At 35.7% G+C, this 21,984-nt stretch overlaps 2 protein-coding genes across 3 annotated transcripts; one reads left to right on the forward strand and one right to left on the reverse strand.

Annotated features, from left to right (window-relative positions):
• Positions 1 to 30: 30 nt before the first annotated feature.
• Positions 31 to 11,092, reverse strand: LOC135631905 (serine/threonine-protein phosphatase PP2A catalytic subunit-like). 2 transcript variants are annotated; one of them, XM_065140018.1, is made up of 12 exons: positions 10,761 to 10,998; positions 9,372 to 9,428; positions 8,984 to 9,067; positions 8,767 to 8,838; positions 7,651 to 7,725; positions 6,147 to 6,218; positions 5,920 to 5,960; positions 3,096 to 3,162; positions 2,173 to 2,364; positions 2,011 to 2,100; positions 1,808 to 1,915; positions 31 to 363 (listed from the first exon to the last, which is right to left on the reverse strand). In XM_065140018.1, exons 1-12 carry the CDS (start codon positions 10,854 to 10,856, stop codon positions 298 to 300), a joined length of 1,020 nt encoding a protein of 339 aa, XP_064996090.1. In that variant the 5' UTR covers positions 10,857 to 10,998; the 3' UTR covers positions 31 to 297. The 2 variants fall into 2 exon arrangements, with proteins under 2 accessions (XP_064996090.1, XP_064996091.1); XM_065140019.1 differs by lacking the exon at positions 7,651 to 7,725 and having other exon boundaries at positions 10,761 to 11,092.
• A 1,591-nt stretch (positions 11,093 to 12,683) lies between these two features.
• Positions 12,684 to 21,331, forward strand: LOC135631667 (succinate--CoA ligase [ADP-forming] subunit alpha, mitochondrial). Its single transcript, XM_065139421.1, has 7 exons — positions 12,684 to 12,999; positions 13,371 to 13,580; positions 15,065 to 15,235; positions 15,314 to 15,437; positions 17,623 to 17,684; positions 19,156 to 19,237; positions 20,956 to 21,331. Exons 1-7 carry the CDS (start codon positions 12,763 to 12,765, stop codon positions 21,093 to 21,095), a joined length of 1,026 nt encoding a protein of 341 aa, XP_064995493.1. The 5' UTR covers positions 12,684 to 12,762; the 3' UTR covers positions 21,096 to 21,331.
• The last annotated feature ends 653 nt before the right edge of the window (positions 21,332 to 21,984 follow it).

Here is a 21,984-nt window from a genome sequence, read left to right on the forward strand (position 1 = left end):
GAAAAGATAACCAAAAAATGGGAAAAGGGGTGGATACCAAAGAATTCCCTTGGAAATGATACACGCTGCTACACTGTCAGCCTTGCTACCTCCAACAACAATGGAACCCCATTAGAGGTACAGCTTTCAACATCAATATACATCTATTCCATCCAAACCACCAAAGCCAAGCAGCTTGGAATAAAAATGTCAAACTGATCGTAGGATCCTGGGAGGGAACTGTCTCCAATCACAATGCCATTTAGCAAGCAGTGCTTGCTGTGAGGAATCAAGAATTCAACTCCTCCACTAGCTGATTTACAGGAAGTAGTCAGGAGTTCTGCGAGACACATCCGGCTCTCCTCTCCTGGGGGCTGGCTCAAACTGCAACACAAAAAAGCTAGATCAACAACAGGTTTATCTTCTAGGGAGGAAAAAAATCATTATTCAATCTAGCTAAATAATGATAACTGATGTGCTTCAGCCCATAATACCAGCCTAAGTTAGTCGAAAAATTACATGGTAGCTTAAGTGAGAAGCAATTGATCACGTAGCATCCACCTCGAGCCATGCTGGGCTAAATCTTTAAGTTCACCAAAAAAAAAAAAAAAAGAGCCTCGCTGGGTGTACATGTCATCTACACCCAGCTTGTGCTACTAGGACACCTTGATGCTATGCAACCGATTTGAGAGGGAGCAGTTTTTCAGTTGTGCACATTATGTGTAGGAAAGTTTCACCTTGATGCACATTAATGTTCAGCATTTTTACATAACAAAAGTAATATAAGCAACATTTCTGTTAGTACAGGTGCCAATGTCTGGACAATCAACATTGAACCCTCTCAGACCTGGGCATACGTATAGCCATTGGACTTCAAATGAAAACACATTATTCAAGGTCAAGCCAGGTGTAAAGGCAGCTTAAACCCATTTGGTTTGGTGATTGGTTCTATGTTACTAGATTCTTAATTTGCCTTGGTCTGACCATGTTGACACAAACAAGGATACAAAGAAACTTCACAAGTTAGATGTATTAACAGTTTAACATGGCAAAAAACCTAGACCCTGTAAGGAAGATTTGTCACAGCTTAAAACTAATTTAGCGAACTACTGGAGGTTAGCATCACAACAAACATCCAAAAAATATATTCGGAAGAATAAAAGAACCATCCAAATTACCAAAGCATCGAGAACATTGTCACAGGCAAATGATTGTGCAGATATGAATATTAACAAAGTGACAAAACTATATCCCATTGAAATTGACCAACTGTAAGTTAAAAACCAGCTACAACCACTCTAAACAAATTCATGAGTCATTTGTTTGAAAGTAGTAGCCGATCCAGTCTTGCAATATATACATGTGAAATATGATTTTACCATTATGTCTGATAACCAATAACCAATCAGACATTCTAGAAAGAATTATCAATATAAAAAACAACAAATTGGCTTATGAATTCAAGTGCTTTGAAGTATACTGTACTATTATTCGGCATGTCAATCCACTCTTGTCATGTAGCAAAACACAAGTGTTTGTCTGGTTGTAGACTACAACAGATTTGTGATAACATTTTCAATCAGATTCTTTAATTCCTTCACAAATAAGTGTTCAAATCCCTTCATAGAAGTGTTCCGATTCTCATAATGATCTTCATTTTATGTCAATATTGGATGTAATCAACAATGTGAATATTGAAAAAATGTGAACCTGTTGGTATAAAAAATAAATGAAGGCTAAATACATGCATTCGAGCATATTGCACACATTTAAATGTGTGTGTGTGTGTGTGTGAGAGAGAGAGAGAGAGAGAGAGAGAGAGATCCACCTGGATAAATGTATGGTCCTTACAGTCATCGACTTCACAGATGGAGGCCATGTTACCACACCGATAGCAATAATTTGGTGCACTAAATATAGTCACTACCTTTTGGTCCTGTTTTAGGCAATTAAAGTAATTCAAATTCTGGATTACCAGAAGACAATGCAGAAGAATCACACTTAAAAAGACAAACGACAAAGGGTAGTTACATGTCCCCAGTTGTATCCTTCCATGACTAATTGATGAGCTCTTGCTATCAGCTTAAGGTTATTGGTGTGGTTAAACTGCTCTGATATATCCTGAAATCACCAGAAGTTTAGTAAAAAGATGACCATCAAACCAATAAGGAAGAGGAAAGTGTGTCATTATACCTGGCCAAAAGTATATCCAGCACCACGAGGAGAAATACCCCAACCACATCGATCATCAGGGTCAGACCATAAAAGATCACACATAGGGCCTTCATGCGGAACTTCTTGAACACGATCAAAGCTACGTATACTATCAAGGGTTTCAATAGATGGAGATAATCCACCATGCAGGCAAAATATTTCAGATTCAACCTGCACAGACATAATGAAAACTTTTCCAAGTCAGATAGCCAAGTTCAAGAGAGCAAGGTCTGGAGAATCAAGAAACAGCCATCAGCAATGGCTATTTATAGGCATAAACACTCAGGTACCCAAGTTGAAAAATCATGAGGAACACATTTACAAAAAAAAAAAAAATCAAGCTGCATGCAAATTGATCTTCAACAAGGGAGAAACGATGACACTAGCAAAAGAACATAAAGAAATTAGTTGTCATATAAAGAAGACTTTCTATTTTAGTAATTTGCACTATAAAAACAATCGCAAAAGAAGAAAATATGAGCCACAGAATAAAATGCATGTCTTTCACCCAACAATTAGGTACCCATGTCACAAAAAATAATATAAATTCTGATCATAAAGAAACATTATTATTACGATATACTAACTGAAGCTTCCAACATAATTAACTCTTTACTGGTACAAAATCATTTATATCTATACAAACCATTCCTTAAGAAGATATTCTTTTATATATTTCATCTCTCATAGTTGCACTTGCACTAGTCCATGAGAATAACAAAAATAATCATAATCGACTAGTGTTCAACAAGAACACTTCCAGAATCAGCTTACAGAATTGTTGCACATGCAAATTAAAACCAAAAATGCCACCCTGATATTAACAAAATAACTGAAAGATATTAGTATCCAAGACAAAAATTCATTGACCAAGAACAGTAAGAAATTTTCAGAGTACCAACCAGTGCTGTCAATGGGAAATAATCAAATAAATCTGTGAAGGTCTTCCATACATTTGCATTACCATATCTGCCATAACATAATGAAAGCAAATGTTAAAAAGTTAAATTAACTTGGACAAATCAATATAGGAACACGAACAAGGGGAAATTGACAAGTCCCATGGATTTCATAGTATATTCTTTGTTGTAAAATCAACAAGTATCTGGTTTTGCTTTCTTGTACAACAAAACTCAACATAAAGAGAAAGCAGGATTACAACCACGGAATTGATGTCTTGTGTACTACCAGTGCACTGGATTTACTATAATCGAAGAATAAGTCCTTGACCGCACTTGTATCACCTAAACCAATATTTTTTCTCTTATTATCACGCCTCAGTAACACATGTTTGTCTTTTTCCACAATTAATTCTGCCCATCCAGGGAAGGCATGTATATTCCCATTGTAGTTGATGAAATGCGATATAAACTGGAATGACTTGGACAATGATTCTGCAATCATCAATCTTCACCATTTGCCCCTTGCAGGGGGAACACATCCAATCATAGGACAGCACAACACCTCAGAACTGGGACACCTGACACTTCTGACCATTACAAATATATTTCTTAACTATAATTACCTCACAGCAAAGGCAATGATACTACCACCTTGGTATGTCCTGCACTTATTAAATGAGGATATAATAACATGTTTGCAATATGCAGTAAGCTTAACTATCATTGGTCCACTTAAATGCATATAAATTTGTTTTCCAAAGACAAATTCCAGGTGTTATCATGGTTTTTAATTTCAATGTGTATCACCCGGTATGGGCGGTATATACCGGTCCGAGAGCCTCTTAGCATGCAGACCACCCCGCTACCAGGCAGTACCAAATTTTTGGCGCCATATCGAGTAATAACGATAAAAAAATTGACCATTACTGACCTGTACCAGGCGAACTCGACTGGTACCGACCTTTTAGCTATTTTAGCTAAAATAGCTGGAAACACTAATACAATATGTATTAGTGTTTTTAGCTATCTTAGGGAGTGGTACACCTCGATATGTACCATACCGAGCAAGGCTTGGTACATCGGTACAGATTGAAATTACGAACTTTGTATGTTATAGTACCACATATAGTGCAACCACACAATAACACCAATCTACAATGTTGTAAAAAACCAACTTTGTACAAAATATGCAAATTATTTCAACCATGAAGACGTTACACCAATCCATAAAAGTTGCATATTTCCACAAATATACAATAACATAATCTTTTCTCCTTTATTTGTTTTTTATCATGAGTTCACTCAACATATGAATTATGTAAGTTCACCCTAACCCCTAACTATACCAAAGACCCAACTCAACATAATCTACGGAATTGTCCCTAGTTACATATGGTCTATACTCTATATAATTGCAACAGAAGGCACATGCGAAAGGGGGCATCTATATTACTCTAAATACTAACAACAATCTAATAGTCAAGAGGGTGGGCCATATTGTGATAGAAAGATTGCTCCTTTGCAATTTGGACGGCCAAGATTCAAGTCATGAAAACAACCGCTTTCCTCAAAACGATTAGACCATACACATTACTCCTACATAGGCATCGATAGGAGCCTTGTATACTGGACTTACACAAATTTCTAGTAGAATGGAGACAATAGCTAACTTAAGGGACATCTATCTGTTTCAAAATTTAGCAAGGGTATATATATATATATATATATTGCTTCCTACTTTCTGAGGGTAAAACCACTAGATTGAAATTAGTCTTCTGTAATGTCAGATCATTGAATTCACATGGAGAATTTTGAAATGCTCCATGCTATTATGAGACTTGAAATTGATTATCTAGTAATTTCTAGGCAGAAGCCCAAGAAAACAAACATAGGTAGAGAATACCAATGAAATTGTCTTTTGGATGTTATATTTCTGCAATACCTTGATATGGCCTTTATATTTCTTAACAAACACTGATTTAGGCACACATGCCCTGAAGAATTCCCCAGAAATGTCTTGATTTAACAAGAATGAGCTAATATATGCGTGAAGTGATAATGTCAAATTTAATGTAGCTTTGCATGATGCCCAAGAAAACATAGGTAGAGAATACCAATGAAATTGTCTTTTGGATGTTATATTTCTGCAATACCATGATATGACCTTTATATTTCTTGACAAACACTGATTTAGGCACACATGCCCTGAAGAATTCCCCAGAAATGTCTTGATTTAACAAGAATGAGCTAATATATGCTTGAAGTGATAATGTCAAATTTAACGTAGCTTTGCATGATGGGCTTACAATAATAAAATTACAAGTCATTTTGTACAACTATAGTTTCATCTGCATGTATATAGATCTTCAAAGAACAACTGTTGTATGAGACAAACTGTAGAAATATGTAGTAGATAGTTCGTGGAGCTGTACAAGGACAACCAAATTTGTCATGCCTATCACCATGGTTCAGTATGTGCTGAGATGCAGTATGCCAGAAAATTACCAGCAACCATCACACACCAACCCATGCTAGAGGTGTCCATATACGGCCACACAAACTATTAGCCTTTGCTAGGCATATAGGGTTTGGCACCCAACATGCCATGGAAATCATACCCAAGACTGCTTATCACAAGTATAGAACAAGCACATGTGACTAAATATTAAACACACAGATTCACCAGTATGCACGTATTTCAAGTAAGAAATTCCATGGACTGGCAGAAGAGAAAAAATTATGCAAAGCCAAATCTTGATGTGAATGAGAACAAATGGGATATAACAGATATGAAAAATTGAATCCAAAGGCAGCAAGAGCTTACTTTCTTAAACATTCATCATAAAATCCATAAACTTGGGTAATCTGCAATATGATACAACAATCTTCAGTTAAAATCTATCTGCAATATGTTTAAGAATGATTGAACAAAAATCTACAAGTCTAATTGACCAATATTATAGTCAATTTCTATCCATCATACATTCTGCAACAAAAAAATTAGACATAAACACTGTCAGCAATGATAAGGAAAGAGATGAACTGTGGTACCTGACGGCTCTCATGGTTTCCTCTAAGAATGGTAATTCGCTGAGGATAACGCACCTTGAGGGCCACCAAAAGCTGTTCATGTGAATCCACCAATGTGTTATCTCAAATATTCAAATAAAGATGTAAAGTTACAAAATGTTCAACAAGCAGAATATCCTAACAGAACTAAAGATGCACTATAGTAATCCAAACAAAAAAAAATTCATTCATTCAAATATAATATTTTCAGTCATGTCAGAAAACACAATATGTGATAAATATGGCACAACATGCATATAACCTATAACAAGAGTTTTGATTGTGTTTCAGCTAGATCAACCACAATAATTCCAGCAAAACACGGAAAACCACATGCACATAAGCACGGCCTGAGGTTAATAAAGTGTCTCAAACATAAAACCAACTCGTTCAGACATGATGCTACCATGTGATAATAACATTCATAACAGTCATAACATCCAAGTTCGAAAATAAAGCGAAAAATGTTCAGATTGTTCAAGCTGAGATATGCAGGCACAGATGCAAAGAAAGTGATGCAAGATGTAGCAACATTGGTTATGAAATTGCACACAAATTGAAGATTATCATCACAGTACACTAACACATTGGAATATAGAAGTGCATAACTAGGGATTAGTATGGTTAAACAATGGTACCATCTAAACGTGAACATGAGTCTGTCAGACATGTACAAGTACCCAAAAAAAACCAACAGTAAGGATATCTACCTCCATGTCAAAAAAAAACTCTACATCAAGAAACGAGAAGCACATACATTAACTATTAAGTCAACAACAATAACAATTTTCCAACCATTTAGTTCCAAAAGAACCATGTTCACATTTAGTGATTTATGACAACCAATGACAATACCGTTCCAATAAATGGAAAACAGCAATAACATATTGGCTCTCTCATTGAAGTGTTTTTGCAGTAGTTGGTAATAAACATATATTTTAGCATAACATGGCATGCATGCATGAAGACAAGCAAATACTTGCTGCAGTTTCTGATATTGCAAACAATCTATACAAACCCAATTTTTAAGCTTGCCAACAATAGCATGCCTCATTAACCACAAATATATAATGCCAATCTATACCCCTCAAGATATGCATAAAAACATTGTCAATGCATAATCTAAGTAGGATCAATAAAAACATTGTCAAAATTTGATATATTTGAAATATATATCAAACAAATTAGTTAAAAATATATTAGCTCGTTATCAGATGATCATTATAATAATGAAAAGAACTTATAGTTTTTCCATAAATTACCAAGAATTTATTAAAAAAAAGATAAAAAGACAGTCTACTGCATGAGATTTCTGCCAATGCAGAATCTAAGTAGGGCCAATACACCACCTTCCCTCTGCAAACTTTATTAAAAACAGACCTCAGTGTCTAATGCCAATTAACTATGTACTTTGTGAAATTGTTATAATCTTTCATTTGCATTTTCAAAATTGTCTCTGCATACAATATACATAATGACAGCATACCTGTTCACGCACATGACAACAGCAAGGTTCCAACAATTTGAGTTGGGATGCTAGAATTCTTTCCTCCATTGAGCTCTGTTGAAAACATCACTAGTCAACCTTTCTTGTGTTCTCCTATATCTTTTTATTGTATTACTAATTCCTAATTGACTCACATCACTACCAACTCAGGGATGATACGTGAAATGGCTAATCAAATGTAAAGAACTTTACAGGCCCAAGAAACTTATTCACATTGGGCTCAAGGTTTCAATCAAGGAGACGGGTATCTATGTCGAAAGGTCTACGCCAAGGCACTTGCCTCAGCACTTTGAACCTTTCTGCCAAAGGAGTTTAGGCTTGAGACTAGTTGGAGTAACAAGGTTTTTTCTTACTTTATTGTTCCTCTTTCTGCTTTTTTATCTTTACTTGGTCTCTGCTTTCTTATCCACCAACGTACCAATGTTGACATGGTAAGGATGCTATATCATGTGCAAATTGCACATGCGCTAACAGCCATTGGCATTTATGTGAGAAGGAAATACTTGGGAATATCTATAATAAAATTGCAGCTAATACACACTGACAACTTGTATTCTTGATTTGAATTTATAGAATGTATCTTTCCAAAATGTAATGGTTAGGATTAGCATCAGCATCCACATAAGCAGCTTAATCCTCAACATATGAAGGTTCACATATTATGCATAGAGATGCAACTGTGTAATAAGTTAAAAACTAAAAAGGAATCCATTAGGAGGGCTTATAGGAAGCAAAACATATGAAACACATAATCCCAAAGAACCAACACAAAGCAACCAATACTCACTGAAAGCATATGCATGATGTCTCTTGGGACTTGCAACCTATTGAATAATTTACAAACCAAACATTGTTTTAGATGAAGCAATTTTTCTAGTGTAGAATCATATTAGTTGAAATATCTGGATAAAATAACAATGTCTACTACAAGTTTGAAACCAAAAACACTGCAAGTCTTGCGTTCTTAAAGAAAGTGGCAGATTTTCTCTAAATGACAATGAAATGTAGGGAATATATATGAACTTGCATAACAACATAGCAATAAAAAATTACAATTCTTGTTGACAGCATAATAGAAGAGAGGTGCTATCTTACCGTAACAGTTTCAACAGAATAGTATCCACGGTCCACATAATCACCCATAAATAAGTAATTTGTATCTGGACACTAGCAACAAAAAAAAAATCATCAACTACATAGCTAGACTTAGGAGGGCAGCTTACATATAATCAACTGTCAGAAATCTAAATCAATTTGATCCATGTTAAAAAAAGACCAGTGACATTAATGCAGAGTAGCAAACAAGAAGTACCTTCCCTCCAATTCGAAACAGTTCCGCTAGATCATGAAATTGCCCATGAATGTCACCACATATTGTCACAGGGCTCTTCACAGGCTGAAATGAAGTCAAGTAGCATAAAAGACAATTGCCAAAATAGTTCATCAAATTTGTCAGGGAATATGCACCCAATCATAAATCACAAGATACTTTGAGAGAGAGAAAGAATTGAAAGAAAAGAAAAAAAATTTAAGCTACCATAACAACTAAACATTCTTGAACCCTATTTTAAAGTGAAAAGAAATCATAGAAGTTGAAAAATACTAAAAGCAAAGTATTATGGTTCCTTTGTTACAAAAAATATATATACGAATAAGGAAGTTTGGAATTAGCATAATGTACCAATAAGATAATGCCTTACCTGGACATTGCTTTCTTCCATCAATACCTCCTTGGCTTTTTCACACAAAACCCTAACCTATATCACAATATCAACATTAAAAGCCGAGCAATAATTTAACAATTAAATGGCAACCGAACCAATAACTAGATATAAAAAATTTCAAGAAGTCAAAGACAGATACATAATATACGATGATTAAACAGATCTAATATGTCCAACATTATAATACAGCAATGGAAAGGACAAGAAAGGCAGACATGTAAAATTTTACAGACAGATCAATAATTTTACAGCTACCGAAAACCAAGAAACATAATAAATTTCAGCATTTTAAGACTTAAAAATGAGGCAGCAAAAGTTTGGTGTATAAGGCAAAGTTGTCCATCCTGCAATCTCAAGGCTTTTTGCATGCCAAATTGACATTACTCAACTTCTGAAAGAGTTACCACAAAGAAGGGTAGAGAGGTGCAATTGAGAGATGGATTACAAAGAGAAGTAGGTGTTGTTTGAGTTGACTCTAGAATACAAGAGATTGTCACAAAGGATATTCAATTGACACCCATTCAGTGGAGATGGATTATGGTGCAATTGGAGCAGAATTACCTACTAAAGGAGTCGGTGTTGTTTGGAACTAGCATGGACTAAAAAGTAAGTTCAAGAGACTGTGCTTAGCCTAACAAAATTTAAATGCAAGAAAATTATTGAACCACAATCTTGTGTTGGTAGATATAATGACAAGATAACTGATATAATTGCATTAGAACATAAATGCTACAAGAAACTATCTGTGCAGAGAATAATCTAGACAAACTAAAGTCAGTCGATGCAAATTATGATACACGAAGAACATGGGCCAAAAAAAATTATCGAAGAGAATTATAACACCCCGATTTAATCCCACATCAGAAGTGGACAAAGACTAGCTGGTCTGATGGGTGTACTACTATTAACTTAGGCTTAAGCATTCCGGATGAACGAAAATAATAGGTCAGTTATCCAATCAAATTGCGTCTTAATAAATGATATAGAGCCGACCTAATATTGAAGAATGATGACAGACTCGAGACTATCTATGGATAAGGCCAAAGGGCACGGTACGACAGGATTTGATTCTGGACTATACTGGACCTTGTGGATGAAGTCAAGCCCGTAAATAGAGAAAATTATACCAACCTAATTATAAAAAATCTTTAAACTGATCCAGATTAGATAACTAAATGTCCGAAGAAAAAGAAGCTTCAGCTCTTCGGAAATCTCGACTCCGAATCAGATCAGGAATCGTTCCTGATCTGCCCCAAATATCCTTCCTGATCTAAGACAAACATACCAACCACGATCCGCTGAGATCCACACGGATTCGAACATAAAAGGGCACCAAGAATCGAAAAAGGCCAGGGAGGTGCAAACCTCTTGTTCGGAGAGCGGCTTGCACTGCATGAGCTGCGCGATCTGCTCGTCCAGGTTCCCATGGGAGTTGGGCGCCAGCACCGCGTTCACGCTCATCTTCTCCTCTCAAGCCACGAACGCCACGAGGAACGAAAGCCCTAACCCTAGGTTTCTTCGTAGCCTGCCGGATCCAAGTCCCTCTCTTTCAATCGTACAGATCTTTCCCTCGAAGGCGAGAGATGGCGGAAGGGGGGAAAAAAATTAGAGGGGAGAAGGGTGGCAAGGGAAGAAGAAACCTTTCGACCTCTGTCGTCGGTTTAATCGTCGGAGAGAGAAATTTCTGGAATTAAGAATTTGCCGTTCGAATTGGGAGGGAGTGGCTGTCTGGTTAAGATAGGGTTTATATTTTTTTGATGACGTGTCATAATGTTAGTCGTCAATATTCTGTGTCTGTGGGGACGCGAAAGATGGTCTTAGCAATGAATCGTTAATTTATAGAGAACGCTGTCCGGAAGGAAAGTGTTAAAGAAAGCGGTCAATGCATCACCCATGTGTCTTGTTCTAGTTCTCCACAAATATGAAATTAATCGTAATTAAAAAATTAAATATTATATAATTCGGCCAATATCTTGCCTTTTGTTTTTTAAACAATATTTTTAATTTTAAAAATACCTAAAATACTCTTTTTTTTATTTTCATCAGTTTTAAACTTGTATAGTGTTTTTAATAATATTTAAAATATTTTTATTGAGATATTAAAAGTACTATAAATACTATTAAAAAATATTATAAGTGATATCATAATTTTTTATTATCATTACTCGTAGTTCATTATAATGTCAATTTTTTAGGCTTATAATTAGTTTATTTAAGGTTAAAAGTCTATTTAAATTATGTATTATGTTTTTGAGTAGGTTTTATTGTGTATATAATTTTTATTTTTGATTTGGGTGATATTATTTCTAAACTATTATAAAAACTTTATTTTAAAAATAATATGATATATGAAATAATTTTAAGTATATTTTTATTGTTTATAATTTATCATGTTTTTCAAATAGGTTTTATAATATTTTGATTATGATCACTAAGATACTATAATAGGTCAAAAAAAAAATCTTAACGGAAAAAAAGAGAAATTTTGAATATTTTTAAAATTAAATGTATTGTCTGAAAAAAAGCTAAAAGGTTTAATAGTTTATAAAATACTTAAAATATGAATATTTTCTAAGAAAACATTTCTTTTTCTAACTCTTTAGGGATTTTATTTAAATTATTATTTTGGCATATACTTCTATCAAAATTAAAATAAATAAATCCAAAATCAATCATATCAAGAGATTACAATTTTCAACGCTTAAAGAAGAAAACCAAGAGAATATTATGTGGGTCCTAAAAATAATACCAAAAACTCATGTCGAACGTTTTAATTATCATTTTCATGTAAAATCAATTTCTTTAAATATAATCATTAGAGCCCATTAGGAAAGCTCGAGTCTTGTGTTGGCAATTGCATCTAATTTTTTTTGATAAGAAATTAAATATCCAAATTTAAATGATCCATTATAATGTTTTAAAAGTAAATAATTCACCCAACTTAGTCATCATGACTCAAATATTAGATAGTATACTTTTTTAAAAATTAATATAATTATTTCTAAATTCTTCTACCAATATTAAACTGATTTATATCCGTTGTAACATTTATCTTTATATTAATTTTGCATATTATTTATTATCATTTTTTGATGAGACTATCGAAGTCATGTTTTGATGAGACTATCGAATCAAATCGAAACAGGTCAGTTGCAGGCCGCGGTTCGTTCCGTTCCTATCTGGTCCGGTTGGATTTCAAATTGTATCCGGTTCGGCCGATTTCGCCCCATGCCGTCCGGTCCGGTCCGCTCCACTTTCCTGTTTGTTTCCTTTTCTTTGTTGCCGAATACCAGGAAAGAAGCAACGGAGGAAAACCTCGACTGCAAGAGAGAAAGGGAAAAGGTCGGAGAACAGGAAGAGATCAGCCATGAATCGCCAAGCCTCGAGGCTGATCGGAACCCTAGCGTCCAAGATCTTCTCCAGGCCGAATCCATCCGCCGCCTCATCTTCCACTCTCTCATCCCCTAGTCGCCACTTCGCCGCTGCGCCGCCGCCGCCCCCGGCCGTCTTCGTGGACAAGAACACCCGCGTCATATGCCAAGGGATCACCGGAAAGAACGGCACCTTCCACACCGAGCAGGCCATCGAGTACGGCACCAAGATGGTGAGCACTCTCCATCAATCTCTTTCCCGTTCAGGGAATCTGTCGTGAGGGTCTCGGTACAGATCGTTATTTTTCTGGATCTTCTTCCTTTGATGGTTCGGCTGATCGGATACGATTTATCGATCTATATGTTGTTCTCTTTCTATAGATCTGTTTTTGGCCGAAGTTTTATCTTCCACGAATATGTTACGGGCACTAAATTAGATGGTATTTCTATTGATCTTTCTGCTTGTATTTTGGCTTTTCAGAATGCCTTCATGAGGTTTCGGGCATATCGCTGCGGTTAAAGTATTCGTTTGCTTGTTTCTGTACGACTAAGCATATCGAACTTACTAAACACCCTATCAAATGTTATTGTTTGATCTTTGTAGGTAGGTGGAGTGACACCTAAGAAAGGTGGAACTGAACACCTTGGTCTTCCAGTTTTCAATACCGTAGCGGAAGCCAAGGCTGAGACAAAAGCAAATGCATCAGTTATTTATGTTCCCCCGCCTTTTGCTGCTGCTGCAATTATGGAGGCTATGGAGGCGGAGTTGGATCTTGTTGTCTGCATTACTGAAGGAATTCCGCAGCATGACATGGTAAAAAAAAATTCTAGCTTTCTCATTTAAATTGTTTTCATATTCATGCTTTTTCATGTTTAATTAGTCTTATGTTAGGTGAAGCAAAGATTAGTAATAGCTACTGCAAGTAGGGGACAGTCTCTTTCATTCAACCCTATTTTTGGTTATCTATACTGTTGAAGCAGAAAATACAAAACATCTAGAAGTTAGAAGATGGAAGAATAAACAAGCACAGTAAGCCAAATCTAGAAATTTAGCCGCTGATTTTGTGTACACAGACGGATAGAGTTTAAGACTATAAGTTGATTGTTCTGATTTAAGGTTCCTGCAATGTGTCTTTGAGATTCAGAGATTGTGAAGATAATGGAGCCTTCTGGCAGCTTTTTATTTCAACCGGTTTGATAAGAGATAATAAACACACCTATCTTTCATTGTTTTAATATTTGTTGATAGTCATGGAATAGTACATATCTAGATGCTTCTTTCCATTTCAATTTCTCGATAAAAAAGCAAAATGTTTCATTAGAGTTTTCTCATCATTTGTTTACTTCACCAAAGAGAATTTGCTAGGAAAAAAATAAGATGGAATTTTGTGCACAAGCTGAATCAGAATTGGAAAATTGACCCATAATTTGGTTTTTAAATATTAAATATTTTATGATGCATAAAGGTAATATATATATACATACATACATACATATATATATATATATATATATATATATATATATATATATATATATATATATATATTTCATTCTGTTATAAATTATGTTACATTTTTAAAATATTTTGTTGCCTATGTAATCTTTATTAACTTTTTTCTGCATATGATCTTGATCTCATTGGTCTTATCTGACTAGCATTAATGATCTTGATCATATTGTCCCTAGTCAATTCTGATGTCAATCTTGCAAGCTACAAGCCTCTTGACCTCATCGATTATGGCTTACATGGCTCTTTTTTTTTTTTCAAACTTAGGATTTTTTACCTTTGTTTTTCAAGTCATGGAATCTTAGTATTTTGCTAAGCTTGATGTATTACACTGCTACAAATGCTGATGCACATATCTGCTCTTTATTTTTTCAAACTCAGTATTTTTCTTTTCAGTTTTTCAAGTCACAGAGTCTTAGTGTTTTGCTAAGCCTGATGTATTACTCTGCTACTAATGCTGATGCCAATATCGTTGCTTGTTCGCATGATGTGTAAGGATGTATGCACTTGGAGCTGGCTTTTCTGCTGAAGGATAATTATTTTTTCGCTTTTGATGTTTATATATGTAGATAATTTCTTGTACTCTGATTATATTGTTAGATGCTCTAGACTTAGTTTCCTTACTATAGTGAACTGCAAATTTGCTTCAAGGGGTTTACTGCAAAAATTTTATGTGTTTTGGTCATATTTGTAACTTCAATGACCCAGTCTCTAGTTATTTTATCACAAAAGTAAATACTTATTTCTGTGTATTATAAGTGGCCTATAATGTGATATTTGAATGTCAGGTACGAGTCAAAGCTGCTTTAAACAAGCAATCTAAAACTCGGTTAATTGGACCAAATTGTCCAGGCATTATTAAACCTGGAGAGTGTAAGATTGGAATAATGCCTGGATATATTCACAAGCCAGGACGTGTAGGGATTGTATCTCGATCTGGTACCTTAACCTATGAGGCGGTATGGTTTTATTTTGTCAGGATATGTTTACCATTGAGGGAACTTCTATGCATCAGTAATTTTGTTTTCTGATTTCAGGTCTTCCAGACAACTAACGTTGGTCTTGGACAGTCCACCTGTGTCGGTATTGGTGGAGACCCCTTTAATGGGACAAACTTTGTTGACTGCATAACAAAGTTCCTTGATGATCCTCAGACCGAAGGTAAGCTGCTTAGGTATAATTGTGTATAGCATAAATGATGTGGTGCTGGAAAATTCGGGTGTTGACTTTTCATCTTTAAGAATGTTACAGTATTTTTGATCTTCTAACTGTAGGTAAGTTGTTAATCAGACCATCTTTTTTCTTTGACTCCCAAAACTAAGGTTTAAAATCTGTCTGTTGTTGATACCCACTGACTGCCGGACCAGTAAGGTACTAGTATTGTCGGTGGTTGGTACCATTCAAACCAGAGAGAACAAGGGAGAAGGTGGGGGAGAGAGAGACGAGGGGGCTAGCGAGAACCTTTATGGTGATAATGAGGAAGAAGTGACATAGTGGGGAGGAGGCAAAAGAGTTGGAAAAGAAGAGAAATAACACATGAGAGAGAGAGAGAGAGAGAGAGAGAGAATGTGTGACAGGAGAGAAAGAAAAGAAGACAACTATGAAAAAGAAAGTGATACTAAAAAGAGCAGTCAATTTGCTGCCCTGTACACCCAGTTCCAACTGATGAAACTGGATGGCACATTCAATAAAGTAAATATACCATAAGCTTATTGATTCTATTAACAGAAATTGGGTGAAAACTAGTGGTTAGTTTACGGGCTAATTACATCCCGACTTATAGACTTAAAAAATTTACATTGAAATCTATATAGTTATAAAAGTATAACATTTAACCCTATTTATCCTAAGGTCGTCGGTTTTACTAACAAAAGAGACAGCACGTGCCTGAATGACACAAAAACGATGGACAAAAAGGTAATTTCAATGGTGGTGGCGGATGGTGGCATCGTGGGTGGTTATTGTGGTGGTGGTCGTCGACAATGACATGGTGATCAGCCTTGCCGATGTCGATCCGAACATCAATGATGAGGAAGAGGAGCAATAAGGCATTTGCGTCGGCGTTGCTCTACATCTGTATCGACGCCGGAGGAGGAAGAGGAGGCAGGTGAGGCATCTGCGTCAGCATCGCACTGCTTTACATTTACATTAGCGCCGGAGGAGGAAGAGGAGGCAGGTGAGGCATCTGCATTAGTGCCACACTGCTCTGCCTCACCTGCCTCCTCTTCCTCCTCCCTCCTTGTCGTCAGCCACGTAGATGCCTCATCTACCTCACCTTCCTCCTCCGACACAGATGCAGATGCAGAGCAACGTTAGAGGAGGAAGAGAAGGTCGAGTGATGCGGCGCCAACGCAAATGCCTCACCTCTCTCCTCTTCCTCCTTTGGCATCGACGCAAATGCCTCACCGCTCTGCCTCCTCTTCCTCCTCATCGTTGATGTTCGGATTGACATTGGCATGGTCGACCATCACGTCGTTGTCGTCGACCACCATCATAATAGCCACCCACAGCGCTACTGTCCGCCACTATCATTGAAATTATTTTTTTGCCCATCGTTTTCGTGTCATTCATGCACGTGTTGTATTTTCTGTCAGTAAAATCGATGGTGTTAGAGTAAACGGGGTTAGATGTTTCACATTCATAATAACAAGGATTTTAATGTAATTTTTTTATGTCTAGGGATTAGGATGCTAAGGAGGTCTAATTACAGGGGATCCTCTGTAATTAGCCCTTTGTTTGCAGATATATGTCTAAAGACTCTAAACCATGGCCAAAACTGTCCCTGTCCCCTTTTGTTTAGTAAGACTTGAGATGGATAATTATTTTTGTTTACAGATACACCCGGTTCCAACTGATGAAACTGGATGGCACATTGAATAAGTAACTATACCAAAACCTTGTTGATTCTATTAACAGAAATTGGCTGAAAACTAGTGGTCGGTTTACAGATATATGTATAAATCATGGCCAAAACTATCCCTTTTTGTTTAGTAAGACTTGAGATGGATTATTGTTCCTACTATTTTGTCAGTTCACTATATTGTTGATAAAATTTAGACAGACCAGTTCATTGCCAATGAATCTTCTAATTATCTAAATCTGTTACAAGTGATAGAGACTTATAGTTTTTGACATTAGCACTACCTCTAGTATGTATGGTATGTCTGTTGATAAATAAAAAAAAAACCATAAAATTGTTTATCAAGTTAGTGTATTCAGATAACTTTGTTACTAAGCTTCTTTTAAATCATGCATCCAGTACTTGGCTTCAACGTTGATGAACTTGTGTCTGTATGATATAGTTGGCTATTTTTTCGATTGATGTTTACCTGCTATTGCATTCCAGGTATTATCCTTATAGGAGAGATTGGAGGAACTGCAGAAGAGGATGCTGCTGCTTTGATACTTGTATGTGAAATTTTTATCTCATTCAATAATTTGCATGACACATCTTTGAGTATTTACATATTATTTTTCTTCATTGACTAATGTGTGAAAATTTTACCACATTTTTATGTATAAAGTGCTATATAAACTTGTTATTTGACCAAAGTCCTATATAATATCTTTCATAAACTTATCCTAATATGATTAGTACATTTTCTTTATATCATAACTTATAGTATCCATTAGGATGGCTTCTTATTTAAAGTCTCATGCAAATTTTTCTTTATCTTTTCTATAAGGATCTTTTTTTCTCATGTTGAAATTGAGATATTGCTTTTTGATACATTAATGCTTCCTATAAAAAGATCCTTATACATAGAATTGTGACTCATTTATCTCTAAGGTCCTGCAGTTCTCATGATTATCTATAAGTGGAAGTGTTTCATGAAACACTTTGCAACAGTATCAAAATGCTTCTAGAGAATGATAAACGAAAATATCCAAAATCTGCTTGATGGACAAGTGTGCTCATGTATTAAATTGAGAAACCAAAATGATAAGTCACTGGCAATTTGGAAATAAATACTTGACAATTTTGTACTCCTGCAATAGTACCAAGGCTGGGAAGTTTCTACATCACCATGCCTTTAATTAAAGTAAAACTGCAAGCAAAAGCTAAAAGATGACTAATAATCATTTATCAGGGGTACACGGGAAAACAATTTCCATTACCAGTGAAACTGGACATGTAGCCGCTAATTTATGCTGATGTGCAGTCTTATTTGAGATGGTGAAAATGAATGGTTTTTTGCATGTAATTGTGCTGGTTAGAACTCTCATTACAGCTTTTCAAACATTATTAGGTGTATCTTTGATGGTAGGCTACTGTCGAGCAACTTAATTTGATGAAATTCTTAGATCTGATAGATACAGGATCTACCACTAGCTCCAGGGATGATGTAATTGAACAGGCTCTTGGTTGCCTGTCCGTATCCTAGTGTTATAGTGAAGTTTGATGTTAAATGACTTTGATATTTGGATAGTCATTTTTAAAAGATGAATAGCCTTCCATGGGAAATTTGATTTTCACAAAATGAAAATATCTCAAACAAGATAATGTGATATGAGGTTAGTTCTCTGGATGAAATGTTTTAAGAACCACAGTCACACAGATGTAGTAGGACAAATGTTCGCAGGTCAAGCATGAATGTACACTTTATACTGAACCTAATTCATAAATATCCATGTTTAGTTGCAAAAAAAAAAAAGAGGGGTGCATCTTATGTCACATTAGGTGATCAAGATTCAAATCAGCCTATTTTCTTGATTGGCATAATGATTCTTACATTGACGCTCCCTAAACCATGCACATAGATTAATATAATCGTCGACATATTACAATGCCTGTGGTTTCTTTGATTATTTTAGTCGTATATTTTCTCCAGTTTGGAATATATGTATTTAATTTTCTCAAATATCCTATATTAAACAGGAAAGTGGAACTGAGAAGCCAATTGTTGCATTTATAGCTGGACTTACTGCACCACCAGGTCGCCGCATGGGTCATGCTGGAGGTATGTAAAATATATTCTAGGTCAAGTTATATACTCCATGAGTTTACATGCTGATTATGTGCAAAATGCCAACACGTTTGCCAATGCATGTCCACTTGTTGTATTTAGAAATATGATCAGCATGGGCACGATACTTCAACTTTTTCATGACAGTGAGATTTGAAACCTATATACCAACATAAAAGCACGATATATTGTGCAAATTCAGGAATGACTCAATATTTTATAGAGCAGCGACATTGAGAATTTTTGAAATTTGTATATAAAGTAGCTACCTATATTTTGCTTTAGAGAGACAAATTTCTCTAGAGAAGCATAGAGATTAGGGGTTTACATGTGCATCTAAATTACATTAAGTTTTCCTGGATTATTCAAACAAATAGCACTAATCTTAAATTTTAACAGCTTGCATGTATAAAAAAATGCATCCTATTGATGTAATTGCATTTATGCCTATTATTTGTTGTTATTTATGCTGGAATTGTTCGTGGCAACCCTTTGTCTAGAGCTCAGATGGCTGTAGCAAAATCAGGATACTTAAGCAAGTTGAGAAATATGTGTAGTAGTTGAAAAGCCCACTTGCTTTTAGTAGTCAACTTATGATTGAAATAGTGGACAATTTTGAATTCATTGATTAAGACATGGTACAGGAATGTCTCATCAGCTATAAATTGGAGAATGCATGTTTAACTTTAGTCTGCTTTATTTGAATCACTAGCATTTGGATATCTTTTTGGGTTTGTATTCTATCATCTGCTCAATGGTAGCAAGAGGATCATGTAGCAGATCCCAGATAGTTGGGACATTATGGCTTGTCGTTGTTGTCGTCGTTGTTGTTGTTAATGCCTGTACGTGATTCTCATTTGTGGCCTTAGGTCTGTTTCCTCTTGTCCTGGACTCTTCCAAAGTCAAGTGTAGTCTTTTTGGCTTATTTTGATATCTGAGATAAGCATTATTTCTCCCTTTGGTATACTTCTCTTTCCCCTTTTCTTGGTCTCTTCTAAAGTCAAGTTTAGTCTTTCTGGTTTCTTTCAACCTCTGAAATGAGTGTTTCTCCTTTTGGTGAAGATCCCTTTTCCTGGACTCTTCCAAGGTCAAGCATCTTTGAGGGATTTCTTGTTTTCTGAGCATAACTGTTACCAACAAAGAAAATTTATGCTTGCTCACTAGCCTTGTTATTGCAAGGTAAGTCACTTGATTAACTAATGTAAATCTGGCTAAGAATTTGGTCTTTGTTTTAGAGGTATTAACTAATGTAATCACTTTATTACAAGGTAAGTCACATTAATGCACAATTTGGAATTTGGAATTTGGTTTATCAAATCTTTTGGAGCCTAGTTGATTTTGAGGTTTGCTTTAAAGATGTTCCTGTGCTCATCCGTGAGTTCCAATGACGATCATGTCTAGAGTTCACCATGGCCTGCTGCAGAGATACAACTGCTAGTTCTAGTCAATTGGATAGATCATCATAAAGGTAGTTCATTCTGTTATACCAAGACTCACTGATTTTTTTTTACCTTCCATGATATATCACACTATTACTACTCCCACTTGAGCATTAATGTTAGTGTTCACTGTTGTTGATTACTTGTTTAGTCACACATATATGTATTTCACTTTTGGATTTATTAATTACACAACTAAAACTTTTGTTTAGGTGACATATACCATGAAAGCACTTCTTGGTGTGTTCACTATTTTCGTTTGGTATGTTGCAGCAATTGTGTCAGGTGGGAAGGGAACTGCACAAGACAAGATAAAAACCCTCAGAGAAGCTGGCGTGACGGTGGTCGAGTCCCCAGCCAAGATTGGTGTGGCTATGCTCGAGGTTTTCAAGCAGCGTGGGCTTGCAGAGTAGACGGCACTCCTGCTATTGATCTTTTGATGTTGCAAAACCATAAATCTTTTTTGACTTATGATGCCTGGGGGCTTTCCATGCACGGTTGTAGCAATCCATCTGATTTTTTCAGAGTTCTGAAATATTAACTTCCCCCCCCACCCTTCCCTGCTCATCAATAAGAAAAATCCTGAAGGAATATATTGTGTGAGATTAGCGTATTAATGCAATCTCTCACTATTCTTTTTGCTTGATCATTTGTCCAGGGGATCTTTTGGTTGTGTTTGAATTGGAGGGGCGCAATGTTCTTGTTGATGGTTGTGTGGTGAATCTTTTTGTCTTGTAGCATGAAATGCAATTTCAAGAGAGTCTTACCTTTCTGTTTGCGATGATATCATTTTTAATTCAAATCCTTAGCACTTAGGTAAAGGAGCAATATTATAGCTTATCTTTTTTTTATAATCAAATAATTCGCCTTTAAAAGTTCACATGCAAAAGCACAATTTGTACTTGCATCTTTTCTTCTTTGCATTTGCTGCTTTATCTTCTCTAGTTATGTTACCAGGGCAAATTCTTCCCGAAAGTCTCAGTTTTCATTATTTTTTATAGTGTTTTTTTGTTTGTTTTATTCCCACAAAATGTTCCATTTTGATCTTTATTTTTTTACCTTTGGTATTCGTCGCTTTCGTCTACTAGTGGCATCGTATGCTCAGTGTCTTCCCTTGTGCCAAATGCCACGAGATCAAGATCGTGTATTATCGTTTGGTGCTCGAGTGCCAGTCGAATGTTTTGTGTATTATCAAATGTTTTTTGTTGTTTTGAAAGTTGGGTGTTTTTTAGCTTCAGTTGATTTCAGCACTGCAATCTCTGTTATAACAATATAACCCTTATCTCTGTAATGCTCATTCTC

The sequence above is a fragment of the Musa acuminata genome, chromosome BXJ3-2, assembly GCF_036884655.1.
Source record: "Musa acuminata AAA Group cultivar baxijiao chromosome BXJ3-2, Cavendish_Baxijiao_AAA, whole genome shotgun sequence".
NCBI classification, from domain to species: domain Eukaryota; kingdom Viridiplantae; phylum Streptophyta; class Magnoliopsida; order Zingiberales; family Musaceae; genus Musa; species Musa acuminata.

What these genes read in the sequence shown, in the direction of transcription:
- LOC135631905 (XM_065140018.1), bottom strand. Translation starts at nt 10,856, where the DNA reads ATGAGCGTGAACGCGGTGCTGGCGCCCAACTCCCATGGGAACCTGGAC. An exon ending in ATTCTGTTGAAACTGTTACG is followed by an intron (nt 7,726 to 8,766) that starts GTAAGATAGCAC and finishes TGTTTTCAACAG; the next exon opens with AGCTCAATGGAGGAAAGAAT. An exon ending in GTTGTCATGTGCGTGAACAG is followed by an intron (nt 6,219 to 7,650) that starts GTATGCTGTCAT and finishes TCACATGAACAG; the next exon opens with CTTTTGGTGGCCCTCAAGGT.
- LOC135631667 (XM_065139421.1), top strand. Translation starts at nt 12,763, where the DNA reads ATGAATCGCCAAGCCTCGAGGCTGATCGGAACCCTAGCGTCCAAGATC. An exon ending in GTACCTTAACCTATGAGGCG is followed by an intron (nt 15,236 to 15,313) that starts GTATGGTTTTAT and finishes TTCTGATTTCAG; the next exon opens with GTCTTCCAGACAACTAACGT. An exon ending in CCGCATGGGTCATGCTGGAG is followed by an intron (nt 19,238 to 20,955) that starts GTATGTAAAATA and finishes GGTATGTTGCAG; the next exon opens with CAATTGTGTCAGGTGGGAAG.